The sequence below is a fragment of the Hippichthys cyanospilos genome, chromosome 7, assembly GCF_059441005.1.
Source record: "Hippichthys cyanospilos isolate Australia breed blue-spotted pipefish chromosome 7, RoL_Hcya_1.0, whole genome shotgun sequence".
Lineage (NCBI taxonomy): Eukaryota > Metazoa > Chordata > Actinopteri > Syngnathiformes > Syngnathidae > Hippichthys > Hippichthys cyanospilos.
Genome location: NC_142375.1, coordinates 5900103 through 5920600, shown reverse-complemented (window position 1 = coordinate 5920600; position 20498 = coordinate 5900103). Strand labels below are relative to the sequence as shown.

At 40.3% G+C, this 20498-nt stretch overlaps 2 protein-coding genes across 3 annotated transcripts; one reads left to right on the top strand and one right to left on the bottom strand.

The window, feature by feature from the left end:
* Positions 1-21: 21 nt before the first annotated feature.
* Positions 22-8103, bottom strand: LOC148420802 (multidrug and toxin extrusion protein 1-like). Of its 2 annotated transcripts, XM_088419074.1 has the most exons (16): positions 7841-8103; positions 7279-7380; positions 6673-6741; positions 6376-6524; positions 4872-4914; positions 4751-4795; positions 4548-4645; positions 4079-4176; positions 3766-3947; positions 3350-3458; positions 2164-2239; positions 1649-1718; positions 1446-1578; positions 1257-1351; positions 1126-1180; positions 22-467 (listed from the first exon to the last, which is right to left on the bottom strand). In XM_088419074.1, the coding sequence occupies exons 1-16, from the start codon at positions 8009-8011 to the stop codon at positions 241-243; spliced, it is 1722 nt and encodes a 573-aa protein (XP_088275200.1). In that variant the 5' UTR covers positions 8012-8103; the 3' UTR covers positions 22-240. The 2 variants fall into 2 exon arrangements, with proteins under 2 accessions (XP_088275200.1, XP_088275201.1); XM_088419075.1 differs by lacking the exons at positions 3350-3458; positions 3766-3947.
* A 6957-nt stretch (positions 8104-15060) lies between these two features.
* On the top strand, positions 15061-19516 carry LOC148420801 (ras-related protein Rab-33B-like). The gene is made up of 3 exons (XM_088418979.1): positions 15061-15320; positions 16994-17172; positions 19057-19516. Exons 1-3 carry the CDS (start codon positions 15102-15104, stop codon positions 19370-19372), a joined length of 714 nt encoding a protein of 237 aa, XP_088275105.1. The 5' UTR covers positions 15061-15101; the 3' UTR covers positions 19373-19516.
* Positions 19517-20498: the final 982 nt, after the last annotated feature.

Genomic DNA, 20498 nt, shown 5'->3' with positions numbered 1-20498 from the left:
TGTTCATGTAATCATCATTAATGAAGTACAAAGGTGGCTTTATTAGTAAATAGATATATCAACACTAAGTTATCCAGAGCTGTTGCTATGTACAGTATGTATACTAGAACAAATTCAGTACACCTATGAATTACTCAAGCAATGTGATTGTCACAAGTATTTCATAGTATCATAATGAAATTAGTTCTCGCACTTTCCAGTGTTCAGCTATTAAGTGTCAATTAGAAAACAACCCAAGACTCACTTCAGTAGTCTGAGAAAAAAGTGACTGGCAATGATTCCAAACACCAAGACGGCAACCGTGGCAAGTAAAACCAAGCCACGTCTTAATAGCAGCTGTTTTACTGTGAGAACGTGGCCGACTACGGTGGTTGTACTTTCGTGCTGGTTTGGAATCTGTTGGTCCGCTGCAGCACTCTCACACGTGAGTGCAGGGCCAGGAACCACGGCCCGGTTGGTGTTTGAGTCTAGAAATGAAAGCACCAAAACTTGAGTTGATTGAACAGTTGATGGCCGAATCATCTCGCAATGCAGTCTTGACACGCAAGCGTCAGCTACCGATACTGTTGCGCACTTGATGGCAAATTTGACTTTCAACCCAAATCTCGCTATTCACTTTTATCTTTCAAATTTCTATTATCATTTTTCCGTCCGTTCTTAAAATACATATATTAAAACACATAATAAGATGCGTCCAGCCTCTCGCTCCACTTGAAAACGTGACCGCTACCAAAATGTTATGTAGTATCGACACAAAGCTCCGCTTCTCTGATTACAAAGTCTGTTGGAATTTGGCTGCTAGTGCAAACGTCTCAGTAGTTAGAAAGATTTGATAACTATTTTGCGGGCAAGGTTAAACCTCTTTAGGGGCCGCAAGCTGTTTTTTTTGACATCACTAGTGTAGACTACGCCAAGACAAGCGCTGAAGATGTGCGGCTTCGTGTGTGTTAGTGTGTGTGTGTGTGTGTGTGTGCGTGTGCGTTTTAAACAGTGCACTGTCTGCCGTCAAATGCAGAGGAACATGAACCGTGTTTTTGTGGTTCATCTGGTTTATTCACACATGTTTATGTGACTGTATCGAATAATTGCTACATTGTGATGTCATTGTTGTGCAGCTGGACTTGCCTGGCGTCTCCGAAGTGTCTTGAACAGTGACCGTGACCCCGACTCTCCTTTGAGCCTGATCAGAGAAAATCAAACGCGTTACAATGGAAATCATTTGGATTACATGTCACCTTTGAGTTTTCGTTCCACACCTCTTCGGCAGCTTTTCTCCAATCAAGATTGTACAAATAAGTGACGAAGAAAATAGCCTGCAGTACCACGCAGGTGGTGAGACCTATCCAAAGTCCTGTTCAAGGAACAAGAGAATCAACCTCACGTGCCACATCGCGATGGCTGCCGAACATACAGCATAAGAACATTTTGGGGGATTTCCTTCTTACCTACGACTCCCAATGTTGTCTTGAACAATAAAGACACTCCAATGGGGAAGCCGATGAGATAATGTCCAACCAGGTTGGAAATAGCGCCCACCTTTTGCTTCCCCGCTCCTCGAAAAACACCTCCGCTCACACCCTGTGCCGACAATTGCCGGGTTATTTATTTATTTGCACGCTAAAATGTCAGTCGTGATTATTTTTCTCACCGCAATGGCATCAGCAAGATGCATCAGGCCGAAAACAACCATCACGTCAGAGGTTCTTCTCAAAATGTCTCTGAAAAAAAGAAAAACAATGTGCTGAGTTTCTAACAAGAGAAAAAAAAGACGGTGACATCTCTCATCGACGGATCCTGCCCGTGACACGTTGAGCGCACGTATGTTCAAACAAGAAATGAATGAGATATTTCAGACAGAAAATTGCAAATTGCAGGACTGTTTGCGAATAGTGCATGACGGTATGGCAAAATACCGCATAAGGGTTCAAGCGGACAGAGCAGAAAACATTGCAGAAAACATTGAAATACTTGTATAAACATGAAAGTTGCCTTAAGTCACGCAGATGGTGTGTAGAGTCACGGCCCGTCGCGATTATTCAGCGGATCTGCAATCTGTTACTGTCTCTGGGGATTGAGCAACTGATGGGTATATCTAACCATGTCATCCTTAAACCACAAGACAAGGATGTTACTTATGTATCAAATAAAAGTGTAATGACTCACGGTTCAGTGGTGAAGATGTAGCCAACGACATCTCTGGATAGTGTGAGGCTTAGGCCTATAAAACAGGCCACGGCAGCTGCAATGGGAAATAGAGTGATCCCTCGCTCTATCGCCGTTCATCTTTCACGGCTTCGCTGCTTCACGGATTTTTTACAGTGTGGATTTTTTTTTACGCCGCATTGTGCTCTGAATCCTGATTTGCTCAGGGGCTTTACTGTTGTCTAGAAATAAAATATTGATGCTGTACTGCATTAGTTTTTCACTTGTCTATTACAAAAGGCAAAAGGATTCAAAAGCTTGCTTTCATCTCGCCTGTGTCTCTCCTGTAACCGCCCTTGTGCGCTCAGCTTAGCACACACGTTACAACCGTGCTAGTAAGCACATTGATTGACAGCTTGGTCTCTGTGAGCCAATCACGTGAATCGTAGGCGTGCCGAGAGGAAACGCACACGTCTGTGTGCCTACCGAGAGCAACGGAGAAATGCACAGCTTTGGAAATCTGACTTTTACCTAGATTTCTTTTGTAATAAATTGAAATTTCAAGTGGATTGTTATGATATAAGAGGCTTCACTTGAATTCGATGTCCGGGCATATCCGTTTATAAAAATCTTCTTGCTCGAAGAAAAAAAGAGTTTAAATAATTACTCATAACAATGTGCTGGTTCAGGACGAAGAGGCATAGCTGGGACTGTGAAATACGCGAGTGACAAAGTTTCCAACTTTGTACTACTATATAAAATGATTGTTTTAAACAAATTTGGGGCTTTAAAACAGGTTTTGATTTTTGGTTTTATTCCATAGTTTAGTATTGCATTGTAAAATAATAAAATAAAGCTGGCTACTTATTCCCCCCGCGAATCCTCGCGATAAACGAGGGATTACTGTAGACACAAAGAGTCAATAAAAAGTAACTAAAAGAAACACATTAAGTTCCATAAAAGGCAGTTCATATACCACAACAATTTATGCTATCAAATTTGCCGTTAAGCGTTCTTGGTTGTCGTTGAGTGTTTGCAGCGGCGCCCGGCTGCTTTTTACTGGTGGAAACAGAGCCTAGCATGTGGAAAACAGGTGAGCACCCTCGACAATGTAAGCAATGTAAGCGAACCTTGCAAATATCACCCACATCCGACTCCCCCACTTTGAACTTGCCAATTTGTGATCAGTACAGTTAACAACATGTACATGTACAGATGATTGCAACTTTACATGACAGCTTGGCCTGCTCAACGTTTCCTGCACCGAGGGCATTTCCAACCTGAACACTAGCTCCAGCAGCCATTCCCATAGGGAACTGAAAAAGTCGTGTTTAGAAATGCATGTGAGTCATTCAGATTTCAATGATCTAAACCAGATCAGGATCAGGATCGATCAGGGTAGCCAACGCAATGCTGATAAGACGCATGCAGCTTTTTGGAGCTTACTCAAGGAGTTACCGAGAAAAATGGACTTTTCCATTTCTTTTCTACATGAAGTGAAATTAAAACTTGATTCAAGGGATCCAAGCAAATATCTTAGTTAAAACCACAAAATCTTCATATGACCTTCCTTTTACACAACCTTTGGCAACAACTGATTTCCATAAAATGTATTTGAGTTACCATGAAAGCCACGACGGTCAGCTGATACATCACAGACTGGGCTCCCAGCTCAACTTCACTAATTATGCCAGCGAGGCATCCTCCCACTTCGAAAGCCCACCACTCCATACAAAACATCAGCATGCTCGGCATGGCCAGCTTGACAAAAAGTCCCCACTCTCGAAGACTGTCCGTTGACCATCCTGTGTGTCGAACATTTGAAACGACAAAATGACATTCGAATACAAAAGAATACTGCGAAAGGTATGGAACGGGACTTTGAAAAATGCATGCTTTTATCATAATGTTTAGGGTTAGTGAGAGGGCAACTGACCTTCCCACGTGCCTTTGTGCAACCCCCTCCAGCGAATATAGACCAACAAGACGATGGCCAAAACACCCTGTGAGATTGCATTAGCTGCAGCCGACCCACTAAAACAAAAACAACGAGTGCTTTAAACGTTGCAAAAAATAACTGATGAGAACAATAACAACAATAATAATAACAGTATAAAAAATAAAAAGAACATTTGTTTGATGTGAACTTCAGTTTTTGATAGACAGTCTTGAATTGGGAATGTCATGGGAGAAAAAGCCATTCATTCTTTTCAAGGGGGCAATGAAAACCGAAACTCAAAACCAAAATGCCTCCAAAAAGAGTGCCTTGTATTCAGAATCAAAACACATGTGGATTTCAACAGTATCCACTGAATGTTAGCAGACTAATTGTTGGTTTGTCTTTGCAGAACCGGCAATATATATCGGGCCATTATTTTTAAAAAAAAAAATTCTGTGAAACTTACGCAACTCCCAAATGCAGAAGACGGAGTAAGACGTAGTTGACAAGTGCATTAAAGATGTTTCCAATTACACCGGTTATGACCTGTGGCCAAATAATTCCCTGCAGGAAAGAAAAACAAAACATCACACGTTCTAATGAAATCATAATTCAACGTAATTTTACGTTTCTTATCACAACAGTGACAATGCGTATGTTACAAAGCACCTGGTTCTGAAGATACCGTCCAAGCAGCTGGTACATAAACGCAGCCTGAAGCAGGAAATCAGAATCTTACATGATAGAAGCGATAGATGTACTCTATATGGATTATTAAAGGTGAACTCACCGGCAGACTCGGCATGACGATCTTCACATAGAGTTGCGCCAGACTACGCAGCACACAAACGTCCATGTGAGATTGTGGTATGGAAACATGTACATATCAGTATTCATATTATTATCCATTCATTACAACCCAAGCCTCGTTACATAACAGTGTCAAGTAAGGATATCTGGAAGGTATCTCGATTTTCGAAATTGTAACCATAATGCTGTGATATGCAACTTTAGGAAAGGTCGACAGTAAAACGTACGCTGCTCAATTGCAGTGGTTCTCAAATGGGGGTACGGGTACCCCTGGGGGTTCTTGAAGGTACTACAGGGGGTACTGGAGATTTTAAATAAAACAAACCTGCAAATATCCCTTTAAAATAATTGTTTAATGAAACGTTTCAGGAAAATATAAGTTCATCAAACAAATGTTATGTTCAGTAGATTATTCAATTTCATTATTTTAAAAGACCACATTCTGCCCCATACTAGAATGGTTCCACCCAATTCGTCACGTGCCACCTCTCGTTACCTGTCAAGTTAATGATTTGTTTTTGTGATCACATTTCTACTATGATCCCAAAGAAGTGATGATCCCAAATCTATGGACAAATCTATATATTTAATTATTTCTTTTTGAGAACAGGTCTGACATTTTATATTGATTATTTTTTGTGGATAAATATTTATTAATACTCAAGTGAATTATTTATTTTGTGATCAGATCTCTCCTGCAATTGCAAAAGCGGACAAATATGAGGTGTAAGGCGGACGTGCTAACTGCTCCACTGGACCGCCTATTCCTATAACTTTTGTTTCATAAATAGTCACACTAGTGCAAACAAAAACGTAATGTTCTGCCTCTGAACATTCATAGGATATGCGGAACCGATCGATTGGCATCATTGATCGCTCAGCAAATTATGAAACTTCAGCCAATCACCAATTTTGCATCAAATCACTGATCAGATCAGCATTAGGTTTACAATAATGGAGATATACATAACTTTTGTCAAATGTGAAAATGACAGTAAAATATTCTACACTTTCATTTTTCCTTCAGGCTTTTTTAAGGTTGGTGAGAAAGCACCTGGCCTTCGTGTGGCTTTAATTCCTGGACGATATCGTACCATGAGATTTTGATATTGTTTCTCAAGTCATATGAAGATCAAATGATTATTCATTCACCTTTATGGGATTTGCTTTAAATGCAGCTAAAAACAGTTCAATGGTTTTTCCTCATTATCATTTGCATATTTGCCTAATGGTTGCGACCCCTGTGGATGCACATAATCAGAAATGACATTGAAGTGAATGGTGTTGCTTGTGGTTCACATGTCGGCGTTCCAGCCAGATGGTTTGGCTGTTCAGATCAGAGATGCGCCACGTGTGAACTCTGGTGTCTCCTCCCACAGTCCTTAAACTTGCATGTGCATGACCCATTAAAGAAGCCGTAGCCACCTTCTCAAACATCATTTCTTGCTCGCTGAAGATCATCGGTGGATTAAATAGTGACTTACCCGGCAACCTTTGGGCTCTGTTTAACAGCGAGTAGAAAAGGTTCAGTGTTGACGAGAACAGCCCAGCAGGGGAAACAAGCCAGTAGGAGAATCAGAACACCTCTCTGTAGGATCACTCCCACACGCTTCCGGTTTCCACTTCCGATCGTCTACGTAAAGCAGAACCAGCAAACGGGAGAGAAATTGACACACCGATTCGTTGTTGAACCCTTTGTAACTGGACCCAGACAACCCAATAGCCCAGCTAGAGGTTTTGCTTCAAAAATATAAAACCAGTAGATCCTGATGAAGGCATACCTGAGTAATGAGGGTATCACAAGTCAGTGACAAGCCGGTCCCAATGGCAATACCAGTCACATTGACCACCTGAAATTAAAGAGGGATTGTTAATGAAGTAAGGCCTATTATAGTTAGAGGTGCCGGATTAACAGATTAATTGTGATCAATTTATCACAGTCACAATTAAAACGTTTTTGAATCACATTCTCATTTTAATCTCTCAATGTATGCTTTGTGTTATCTTAATATGCTTCTTGTGCTTGAGTTGGAAAACAAAGATCAGTCACACCTTGAAATGGACACCGATTGGTTGAATTGTGTTTGGCATGACCTGATAGGCTCCTGTTGTGAGTGGGAAGGCAAGTTGAGGAGCGGAAGGAAGACGTGAAAACGGTGGAGCATGTTGCCCGTCGTGAATGGTGACTCGTCGTGATATGCATTCTCTGTATGCATTCCGTCTACCACAGAGGCTGCTCAACTTTAGCCAACCACATGAATGAAAAGCACTGTATATTTATTGTAAATGGGGATAAAGAATTAAGATTTTTCTAAACTCATGGTCAACAGTCTATTTACCCAGTGTTGTATGTAAGTGTTGTAAGTAGGAATGGAGCAAGTCCTTACTGCAATTGCCAATGATACAGCTGCAAATTCCGTTTTCCCCAGATGACCACAGAACACCATGCTGATGATACTGATTAAATAGATCATCATCTGGGAAAGGACCTGGAATAGTTAAAAACAAAGTGTCATGAAAGAACATTCAGTACAGTTACTACAAAAAAGATACAAGGGTCTGTCCATGGCCTCCAGAAAATACATTGTAGCACGCTGATACTGACGGGACATTCACGAATGAAGAGATTTTTGAACGCCTCTTTGCTGTGTGACTAGAGTCTTTATCATCAGATTTTTTTCCGATTTTTTGACTTTGTCATCAGATTAATTCTAGACAAAATGAGTTTTTACTACTGGATTGTCTTAATAAGTGGACATTTTTTTCTGACATATTTGATAACATACTTGATAACTGTCAATATCATAGACTATCCAATGCTGAAATTGCCATATTGCTCCCAAGCATTTTGGTCCAGAAACCTATGCACAAACAGCATGCAACACACAGTGAAAGCCAAATGAAGTCTTGTCATTCATAATTCATCTGCTTAATGGCGTGGCATCTTACCACAGGTCCTGCTAGCTTCAAAAGGTGAATCAGTTCAGTGCGATAGCTGGATGGGATGAAGCCTCCAATGCGTCCCGAACACGAGCGCTGAGAAGAGGCGTCATTTGCCTCTGGGTCTTGTCTCATTGCCTCTGGACGTTCACCTACGCGATCGATGTCGGTGACATCCATAATGGTCAGAGTGGAAGATTTTTTTAAAGGATAGTTTGAAGCTAATCTTTTGTCCGGTCGTATCCAAATGATGAAAGTTATTTGCTCATGCAAATGAGTCGGTGGAATGGGGGGGACGACAAGGAACTTCCAGGGTGGTGCTTTCCTTCGTCCCTCCCTCCCTCCCTCCCTCCCTCCTCCACATAGATAAAACCGTTGGTGTGACGTCGGGGTCTGCGAGGCCTTCTCTGATGGCCTGAACACCATCAGAAACACTCACCCACGTTTACAACTTTCATTAAATGGCATTCATTTATTTTCAACATGTATCTTCATTTACAACGCGTCTCTTGGCTGCCCAGCTTCCAGACATTTGTAGGATTGCTTGTTTTTCTGTCCAATCAGATTGCTTAGTACATCATATTGAGGAGGGGACATATTACAAGTTCAAATATGTGTCTATTCTATTTTATAGTTAAACCAAGGGTGCTCAGAAGGTAGATTGTAAGCTAACAGTAGCTCACAAAGGAAGTGACTGTAATGCTCATGTCATTAACTCAAGCCCTCACAGTTTTATGGAATTGATTTATTGAGGTCACAAACAAACAAAAATCAAGTAGACGCCTGCCTATTGTCTGCGACAATTGTCACTTGATTGACATACGTCAGTCATACGTCAGAAGCATGCCTCATATCGGTTCATGCAGTTCTGCACCTATATAAAGAGTTATAAATACATCTTAAACAAATGAATACAAACAAAATGGGTAGGTTATTTGGATTTGATGACTTGAAAAGTAGCTCACATACTAGAAATGTTGAAGCAACTCTAGTTTGTGGCAAGATTTTCAATGTTCAAAGTACAGCAGTAGAGAGCTCTGTTCGTCTCTGTGCCTTTCTTGTAATAGTAAAATGGCAAAATCTGTTACGCTGTCATGATGTAATGACCATGCCACTATCTTTCCTTTCAGACAGATTAAGGCGTGTCCCCCCTCATACTGTTGTCCGAAATGAAAATCTTTCAAGTGTTTTAAGAGACGCAGAATGACGCTGTGTCGTTTACGCTGTGGAATAACATATGCGATGATCAGGTTGGTTGCCCCCCCAAAACCATTTCTATATTTTAGTCCCCTTAGTTGGACTTTACCCATACCCCCCAACTCCAAAGAACTAGTAGAAGTAGTGCAAGTACTTACAGACTGAGATACTGCCTCTCCATGAAACACATGAATCCTACAGTATTTCCTCGAAGCAGCCTCTAGACAAGAAAGCTTGTTCTGCAGCGCTGCAGAATGTTTAGATGTTATAATCACTGTAATTACAATGTGTAAAAATAACGGGAATTGGGAGAGACCTGCAACAACAAGTTTGAACAGGGAAAAAAAATCTGAATCAAATTCAGGAAAAATGTGCTTGCTGGAGGAGCTAATGTTTTCATTCATTCGTCATTCAAAATGAATAGCATAATGCAGAATAGAGATAAGCATACAGCAACGATGAGAGCGATTATCACATCTGCCTCACAGCGGAAAAGCTTTGGGTGTGAATCTGGGCTTCAGCCTTCTTGCATGGGCTTTTGCCAGCTACTCCGGTTACCTCACGCATTACAAAACATCAATCGTAAGTTAAATGGGTGAATGGCCGTCTATATGCACCATGTAATGAAGATAGGCATTACATGTACAGTATGTGTGTATCAATCAGTCACTCAATATATCAATATATATCAAGCTTGTACGACTCATAGCCTACATACAAGATGTTACTTTTATAGAACCACAAAAATATGGCATGAAAGAAGCTGCTGGCCACAGAGGAATGGCGCAGTAATAAAGAAGGAAGTCTGGATATTTTGAGAGGCTCTTGCATAACAGCTTCAGAGATTCCGTGGTATGCTTTTTAGCCCCAGGTACATAGAAAATTATAAATAAAGTCAAGTAAAAATGTAAAACACAAACTGTACATACTGTATATCTTGGTAAGCTTGGTAGGTCTAGTTTACAATTATAACCCACGACATACCTACTGTCAGTTTTGATTGACAATTTAAAGCTGCAAAAAAATCCAGTGGTAAAACTCCAATTACAAGCTGCAAACTATTTTTGCTCAGAACAAAGAATGGAGAATTAAAAACACACACACACACACACACACACAACCGTTGTTTACTGTTTATTTACAAACTAAAAGTGTTTACAAGCTACAAAGCATCGATTGACAAAATACCATTGCAATAATGGCCAAACCTTTGGTGCCCCAAGTATTTACAAGTCTTAAAGTATGTATGCTCTCAGAAAGAAAGGGCTGTGTGGTCTCATCTGCAGTGGACATGTCGGAATTGTTTTTCCTTTTAGTCTCACAGTAAAGAGAAAAACAATCATGTCTGCGAATGAGGATCAGCAAAATGCAGAAAAATGAACTGTCTCGGAAGAAAATCTATTCCGGAGAGCTCAGGACCTCAGAGTTGGTCGGAGGTTTACCTTTCAAGGGGACGATGACCCTAAGCACACAACGAAAAGAGCAAAGGAGTGGATTCTCAACAAATCTGTGAGTGTTCATGACCGGCCAGGCCAGAGCCCCGACTTGAACCCAATTGAGCATCTCTGGGTGATTTGAATATTGCTGTCAACCAACAAACACCATCCAATCTGACAGAACTAGAAGGAATTGCCAGATCCGGGCGTGAAAAACTTGTGGCATTATTACCGAGAAGACTCATGGCGCTACTAGCTGAAAAGGGAGCGCTTAATCAATACTGAGCGCAGGATGTAAACCCGAATGTTCTAAATAATGGGCTGGAACACCCGTGTTGATAGTGTTTGCTCTGGACTACAGCAGAGACTGTATTTTCTGCGTAGACTGTACGGTGTGGACAAAGCCATCATGTTGCTATTCTACCAGGCGGTGCTGGAGAGCCTGGTCAGATGGTACGGCAACAAGAAATAAACACACTCGTCTGGTGCACACTGCCATGAAGGTGATAGGGTTGAATGACTATCAGATTCCTCAGTCTGTCTATGAGCAGACCGTCCTCGGGCAAGGCCGAAGAATAATAAGCGACCCACCCCTCATCCTCTTCACAGACTACCAACTGTTGCCGTCTGGTAGACGATATAGGGTCCCCAACTGCAAACTCAACCGTTTGAAAAACTCAATTGTCCCTGTCTCCGTCAAGCTACTGAATAATGCTGCTTCAGGCCATAGATAGTGTGCAATCATTTCTATTTATTCCATTGGCTTTTAGCATGGGATTTTTTTTACATGTTTTTTTTTTGCATACAATGCAATCATTTTACTTGCTTTTAGCATGTTTTTAGCATTTGTCTTTATTATGTGAATAATAAATAGTAAATAAATAAATAGATTGAGTAGTGTAAACTCAAAATTTTACAAAAGTTCTACAAACTTAAATAGAATTTGTGTATGTAAAATCAATTAATATGGCCACTTTTCTCTCTAGTGCCTCGAAATGACTGCATGTGTCTCCTGTTAATAAGATCATAGTGTGACCAGAGATGATGCAAAAGCTCGTAAGCGTTCTGCTATTACGAGTGGCAGGCAATCAAAACTTTTAAGTTTTCGAAAATTGGATTTTCAAGTTTATGAACTTTAAAATTTTAAGCAATTGATTGCCTAACTGTTTTAGTTCTGGCAACTTATTTGGGTTTACAGTGTAGGGTCTGAATATGATGGCCATGTGATATTTTCACTTTTTCTTTCATACATTTGCAATCGTTTGTACATGTTTTTTCCCTGTCAAGGTTGGGTGTCAAGTGCACATTAATGAGAAATAAAAGTAAATCATTTTCTGATTGTTGGCAAATGCCTGCATTGATAGTGAAAATTATGATATGTTCACTTTTTCTTTCCTTACATTTGCAATCGTTTGTACATGTTTTTTCAATGTCAAGGTTGGGTGCCAAGTGCACATTAATGAGAAATAAAAGTAAATCATTTTCTGATTTTTGGCAAATGCCTGCATTGATAGTGAAAATTATAAAGGGGTCTGAATATTTTCCCTACCCACTGTATTTCCATGTTTCCCAGCAGTGAGAATTTTCTGTGGCGTTAAAAAAAAAAGTGAAATTACAAATTCTCTTCCACTAGATGGCAGAAATATGCCATCAATTCAACAACGTAGCCTTGCTCGCAATTAAACCGATTTCACAGTTCATTTGCTGAATTGAGAAAAAATGAACAATTCAAAACGTTAACTTTTTGCGAGATCTGAAAATGTTCTCATGTAAAATGTGTGCTCTGGCTAAATTAAATTTTATCTTGGAACCACTGCATTCTTGTTTATTTTACATTGCGTGAGAAGATAAGCCAAGGCTTTCCATTCTCCCTACTAGCCATTTTTCTACTTTGTCTGGGACCAATTTCAGAGCAAGGCCGAGAAACTCCAAGAGGTGACCGAGGGTAAGTATCGACCATCATCCTCATCTAGTCAGTTGATAGAAGCTGCGACAGCCAGCCTAACCGACCGCTTGCTCGCCATCAGCACCATATACACCGTGTGTGTGTGTGTGTGTGTGTGTGTGTGTGTGTGTGTGTATGTGTGCGTGTGTGTGTGTGTGTCTGTGTGTGTGTTTGTGTGTGTGTGTGTGCGTGTGTGTGGAGGGCTCCCTGACTGAAGGGTGAAGGATGTTTCGCACCCCCAAAACTGTTTGTGGAAGATCGGTCAGGAGTCACAGAAGATTGATTGGACAAGAGTCACATTCTTTTAGGCTCATTTGTTGACAAGTTATGTCATTGTGCAGTGATTATAAAAATCTAAAGTATGAAAAACTGAATTCAAAATGTCAATATAATCATCTCAGAAAACTGGACAAATAGTTATTTGATGCAATAACACATTTCCCTTTGTTAGAAAAAGATTAACCTGGGGGGGAAAAGCCTGATAGAAATACACCAAAAAAAACAAAAAAATGCATAACTTGTTCCACCATTTTTCATATAAAGACTCCAAAGAAATGTTAAAATGCTGTCAACAGTTTGACAATTCATCAGAGAACATTCTCATACATTTAGATCATCTGACATAAACAGATAAATTATACAACAGAATTGTCTGTAATCTTTTGCATGGGTTTTCCAAAGCGCTTGCAGCTTACTCAAAGTTATAAACAACTGCTTTTTTTGGTGTGCACAAAATGATCCAGCATTTTTGGCCATGTAAACATTATTGTCCAGCAATTGTAGCACTGACTTTTATGCAGCCCCAATTGCAGATAAAGCAAGAGTTTCTCAACAATGCAGGTCTCTGCAGGAGGGTTGGGGCCTCATTGATGAGACTCATGCCACATAACCATTGTTGTTGCCACTGATATTCGTTTTCCTTATAAACGCAAACACTGTTTTAACATGCTTGTAAACATTTGAAATGCTACTGAAATATTTACGGGTCTTAGTTTGTCAAAGTCATAGAAATCTACAAGGACAACTATCACTTTTCAGCGAGTCAATTATTTGCTCTTCGAACTCAGTTTTGAATTTTGAATAATTAAATCAAAAGCCAGCTGGGATATTCTCTGTGTAATCAGTCACTAACACGAATTAACCTCGGAAGGCAAATGGACAAAAGACCCCAAGCGGGCTGGAATTTTAGAGTTCAACCAAGATTTAATACAAAAAGCATACACCCAGCATGGGAAAAGATAATACAAAACACTGAGGAAAACTTCAACCAAAATTTTCAGTACAAAAGGCTGTTTAACCAAGGGAGTGACACAAAAGCAGTCGAAGCAAAAAGTACACAAAAAAAATTAGAAACTAAAGCGCGACCCAAAAAATTGTCAGCTCTTGAACAACACAAAACAAACAAAAGCGTAATACAGTGGAGTCCGCAGGACAGCGTCGAATAGGACCAAACCAGCAACTGAAAATGGATGAGGAAAAATCTCAGCTCATATAGTACAACCAAAAACTGCTATTACGCACAGGCTCAAGAAGACCACTAGGAAAATCCAGCATCATTCGCCTGCTGTAACCACACTTAAGAAGACCTCAGATGACTGATCCTAGTCGGGTGTGCGGCCGGGGACTCCGCCCTCCCGTCAGGTGAGTTACTCCAGCTCTACAATCAGAACATAAGCCAGGAACATGACAATGACAATAGTGACGATATGTGAATAGAAAAGGGATTCATGAAAAAAATACAGTTGAAAGGACATTTTGAACTAATGACAAGAAGCTTTGGTAATTGACACAATTAAACTAAATGAGTAGTGAAAGCGAACAAGGCCTGGGGTTTGTGTCTTCCTCACTGTGGTAGTTGACATTTTTTATATAAAGTGCCAGTCAAAAGTTTGGAAACGCCCCAGTCTCCAGCCTACGAAAAACATACATTTTTTCCCAAAACATACAACACTTCATAGTCGCGTACAAATTAGAAAGAAAGAAAATTGTTCATGAAAAATGAATGTTTGATCATTTGGAATTTTCTGACCCAAATATCTTTGGTATTTTCTCAGTCACTTTACTGCCCTCAGTTCACAGTTGTGCATTTTGAAGTTTGAATTTAGTGACATCATTTGAAAATGCTTTTAACCTATACAAACACTGTACTAAAAGAAATTATGTTTTTTGTATTGCTTTTTCCTTGTGTCAGTGTTAAAAAGGATACAGTTTTGGGTATACTTATACCATTTTTATCGATAATAATCTTCTATATGGTGGGCGTGGCAAGTAAGGGGGGGCGCGAAATGTTTTCTCTCTCTTTCGGGGGGAATCTGGAGAAATTTCACTAAAATAACGGGGATGGGGTGCAGTACTGCCATGTTTCCAGTAGAGAGCGCGCTGTCTGGATGGTTGAGGTGATATTTGGGTTTGGGCAACCCATACTTTCGAAAAGTAAAATTGCGTGTGTTCAATCAAGTGAATTTTTAATAGGTTTGACGTCACAAGATTCAGACGGCTCTCTGACTCCGTGTCACTAATATGACGACTTGAGCAACTCACGTACTGTATCCCTACTCGGATGGGCGTGACCTTGAGGTGCGTGAAGCGCACTCTGCTCAAGTATTCTTGTGGGCGGGGCTTCTGCGCCACACTCCCTGCACAATATGCAAGGAAGACGTGGGACAAGACCACTCCGGTGAGAGCGAGAGGTATGGAGTCTTCCCTGGAACTGTCGAACTCTTTGGGCAGCGTGTCCTCGATACTGAGCGGCTGCAGGACCTTCAAAGTTCTCGTGATCGGGGACTCCGCGGTGGGCAAAACTTGCCTCACGCACCGACTCTGCGCAGGTCAATTCCCCAGCTCTGTGGAGACCACGATTGGCGTGGACTTCCGAGAGAGAATCCTTGACATCGACGGAGAGATGATCAAGGTAAGAAGCTCAATGCTCAACTGAATTGTCACCTAAGACCGAAGTGAGAAGAGCATTTGAAATACTTTACAAACGCTGATCGAGCAACTTCACAATGATTGAAAACCTACACAAATCCTTATTGAGACGTATGTCAGAGTTGCTGTTGCAGCACTCTTCACCAGTGCGTTAAAGTTATTGATTTCCACTTGCTTGTCTAAAATATGACAAAGCAAGTTGGTCATAAGAGGAAGTTTCAGTGTGGCCTAAAAACACATTGGCATGCAACCTCCATTTAAGGTCACATTTAACAAGCACACCTGATTCAAATTATTAGCCTCTCAGTATGCCTTGCGGAGTCCTGATAAATACATTGATTCATTTGAATCAGGTGTGTTGGTTGAGCGGAAAGTGAAAACGGCCTGGATTGTGGCTCTCGAGGAGCAGATTTGGCCAACAGTCCTCTAGTTCATTTCAATGTTTGAGGGCTGCAAAGGTTCTGAAATTTGACAAAAGGGCCAAGCCAGGACTAGATGGATCGAGTGTTTTGATAATCTTCTGACCTAATTTGGGTCAATGTAACTCTTTTTGTGTGGTTTTGCACAAAAAATGGGTCATTTTGTGACAGAAAACCTCTCAAATTGGGTTAATTTGCACAAAACAACTCAGAAAATTGGGTCAAATTGACCCAAATATTATGTCGACTTTTTTTTTTTTTTGGTCTATATTTTGATTATTTTTGACTCAACCTTTGACCTAGTAAAGCAGTAACTGCATGGGGTACGTGAAATAATTAGGTTTATTAATAAAATTATGAATTTGTGTTAATATAATATTAAATTAAATTGTGAAAGTATCATTGACTCTTCAATCAGTCAACTCAACCAGTTTAATATATTTTTAACGAGGCGATGAACCCAGCAAAGCTAAAGTGGCATTTAATTTTATTTTCGTTTTTGTTTTAACCAAATGATTGGCAGTAGCCTTTTTTTTTTGGGGGGGGGGGTGTTTGAAAGAGGCATGATTTTTTTCTAAACTTCATTATAGTTGAAAAGTAACAAATATACTTGTCAAACTGAATCTGATGGTGAAAAGGGCACTTAGGTTTGGCTTGAATTATTTTGTCTTTTGTTTTGTTTTATTTTGTTTCATCAAACGATTGCAATAGGGTTCCTTGAAAAATTTTCTTCCCAAAAGGGTTTAAGAACCCTTGCTCTGGTTAATAGGTCACTTGCAATTTTCTCAGAGCATAGCGATTTTTTTTTTTTTCTTTTTTGTAGTCTGCTTGGGGAAGTGAACAGAATAGGAATTTTCATTGTGTGGTATTACTATGCATAAAACAATAAACCACAAAATCTTCTGTAGGTTCTGAAATTAATAAAATGATTCATTAAAAAAAAAAAATCTGTTACTATATTAAACATTGATATTTGTGTCCCCTATTCAAGATGAGCCCACACGTCATATCTGTTGCATTTCTTTGTTCAGTCTTCATGGTGACTCATTGAAATGTATTGTTGATGCTAATTTGTTGCCAGAGGGTATTTCAACACATGCTTTTCAACACTTTTTCCAACCGCTCAGTATTTCCTCTTTCTGTCTTGTCTGTTCTTTATACGCTGCAGTAGAGAGCGACAAAATCAACCATTTTTTCTCCTTTGTGTATATTTGTGCGTGTTCTTTTGTATCGCAAGCTCCAACTGTGGGACACGGCAGGACAAGAGCGCTTCCGGAAGTCTATGGTGCAACATTTCTACCGTAACGTGCACGCAGTTCTCTTTGTGTACGATGTCACCTGCTGGTCCAGCTTCAACAGCCTCTCCTCCTGGGTTGAAGAGTGCAGACGGAACTCTCTTGGCCAGGAAGTCCCCAGGTAACGGCACCGTGATCAGGCCAGGGTGCTCTTTGTCTTTCGCCGGAGGTCAACCTGGACTGGCTCCAGTTTGCCTTTGAGCCTAAACAGGAGAAGGAGTACTTATCCGTGGGAGATCAGTGACGAGCACTGCATCCCTATGCTAAAAGGGCTTCTTTGCTCACGCATAAAATTATTATTATTATTATGTAGCCAGAGTTTTTTTCAACATATATCAGTTTGAAAAGGTTGGAGCTTGATAATGGTTAAGCTAAAGCTATTATGTGTTAGGTGTTATGTTGCAATTTTGCTACTTTGTTGATTAAAGGGTTAATATGAAATGAGTAAAATATGTACAACATGGGGTAGGATGAGAGGTTTTTCTATACTTTCCTACTCTATGAACATGTAAACAATGCTGAACTGTGACATCTGTTGATTTTCTCTTTCTTTTTCTTTCTTTCTTTCCTCCATTCTTTCCTCCTTTCTTTCCTCCATTCTTTCCTCCTTTCTTTCCTCCTTTCTTTCCTCCTTTCTTTCCTCCTTTCTGTCTTCCGTCTGTTTCTACCACTACTTGTTTTGTGTCTTCCTTTTTCAGTTTTTCCTTTTCAAATTTGTAGTGTGTTTTAGAGATACAGCCATCAAATATTTTTAATGATCATAAACACAGAAGACTGAATAACACAGTTGGCCGTAATTATGAATGACCTACTTTTATCATTTTTGATTTCTTTTTTTTAAGTTAAACTCCCCCACCCCACCTTAGTTCATCAACCCGTTATCGAAACACCTTATACTGACAAGGGTCACCAGCGTGCTGGAGCCTATCCCAGCTGTCTTCAGGCAGTAGGTGTGGCATTACAACTCTGAATTGGTTACCAGCCAATCGCATCACTCACAAAGACAACCTACCATTCATCCTCACAAACACACCTAAGGACAATTTACGGTGACCAATATAAGCACCAACAATGTTTTTGGAATGTGGGAGGGAGCCGGAATACACGGAGAAAACGCACCAGGCATGGGGAGAACATGCAAATTCCACATAAGAGGGCCATAGCCGAAAGTGAACCGTGCTGACCAGTCTGCCACCATGCTGCCCTCCCTCTCAATCTCTCCTCATGTATTTTGGCCTATGAGACAAATTTTCCGGCTGAAACAGGGCATTTGAGTCAGCATAGTTTGCTAAAATGTGATCAGTAGGAATGGCATCTCTGTCCAGCTTTCTAAGGTGTCAAACTCATTTACGTTTATAATGCCAGTTTATAAGAAGCGCTGCTAGCTAGTGGCTAATTTATGCAAGACACAGTTATAATGGAGCCTCACTAACCATTAAACTCTGGCATCGAGTGCTGTGTGTTCATGTCAGGGTAATTAAGTCTGTTATTTGCACCGTGTATTGGCAGTTCAACATGATTTCCCAACAACGTAGGCTTGCGTGTATCGAGAGTCCGGACTAACAATTGCAGTAGAAAGACAAGCCAAGCTGTTACACCCCAACACACTGTCGGGGAATATTCATTTGTCAAACTTTTTTTCATCAGTAAAAGAATTAAAATACATGATAGGTCCAAGTGCTTTTAACCACTTTTTCACCATTGTTGCCTGTTGTCACTAATTTTCATACCTAAATTTATACGTATCTTATGTGCTGTGCTGAAATTACCATTCTAAACTGAATTACATTCGTACATCAAGGGTGTACGTAAGGCTTCATCAGCACTCAAGAGGAAAAAAAAAAATATATCAAAAACAGGCTGGATTGTGGCTCTTGAGGACCGGACTTGGCCACCCCCGCTGTATTGAATATTCATATCCAGTATTTTAATAGTGAGGCCTTATTTAATTTCCCAGTCAATATTTTAAAAGAAGTGACTTGTCTGTGTGCTGATCGCTTAACAGGTTCCTGGTTGGCAACAAGAATGATCTCCGTGATGTCATGAAGGCGGATAGCCTGGTGAGCCAGCAACAGGCCAAGAATTTTGCCAAGACTCACAACATGATGTTTTTTGAGACCTCGGCCAAATTCACAAGCAGACCGCGAGGTGTCAGGGAGGTGCCCTTTCAGCAGGATAAGGTGGAGGACATTGTCAATGCTGTTGGTGCTAAACTGAAGAGACAGAAGAACTCTAATGTAGCATACAACCTGGCATACAGCGGCTCTTTTAAAGTTTTCAATAAAAAACCTGAGGAGAAAGAAATGTGGAGCTGCTGCTGAAAGACAGAGAAAAAAATCAAGGTGGATTGGAAGAGAGACTTTAATATTTATACGTTTTAGTGTTGGGCATGTTACACTTTGAAATATTGTACATTTGTAATCTTGTTTGTTATTTACATAATAAAATGTGAATGGAGGGATCAATGTGTTGTATAAAACCAGTGTGTAAAATGAAAAGCCAGGCTCTTAGTCTTAAAATATTTCCAGTTGAGTTTTACTTTTATCAAATGTACCTTGAACGCAAAACCTCAATCAGTGTATCAATCAGGGTTAGAAGCAAGGCCTTTTGCTTCCTCCTGGGTCTTTATTTTTCTCATGTAACTCTTCCCTCATATTAATAATTCAACTTATCCAGCTTTTTAAAACCAGTTTTTCAAAAGCCTTGTTTGTTTAGGCTTCTGGGCCGCTTAGACAAAAACCATGTTGCGCTGAAGGCAAAACAATCTATCCAGTTATTGCTGTCTGGGACTTGCGCAGGAGTCTGGGGACTGGGACTTAACGTGGGGCAAATAATGATGGACTGCTTGCAAAGATCGCGCAATAAGCCATGTCTTTCAAATATTTTTTTTTTAAATTCTGGGTTGCACATGGAGAAGAGTGAGCTGTTTCTCGCACAAGTGGGAGGAGGGGGGGTAATGAAACACAGCCGCACCTCTGAGAAAAAAAATAAAAATAAAAGCAACAACCAAGTTTCCGTGAGAAAACGATGATGAACCTCGCATGTTTCTGCCTGTTGTAAAAATCCAAGCAACTGTGGGATGGGGTGGGGTTGTGGATATGAGACTAAACACAACACACTCACACCCAACGGAAATAGTAAAATGGATCGATTTTTGTTTTTTTATATACTGTACTGTATACTATACACCCACATACAGGGATGGGATACACATAACTGTGTACGCAACAGAAATTACTTCTGCGTAACATCAAATGCTTAACTTTGCAGACTTGTGTACCCTACCTAACTTTCACCCATGACAACCACCAAGCCTGTGTAACAAAAAAAAAAAATCACAGAGCCTGAGCTGAACTTTTTTTTTTTTTTAATTTCCTGCCATGGCTTGAAGAAAACCTAAATGTGGTACCAGATTTACCGCTCATGTTCTCAGCTAGCAGACAAAAC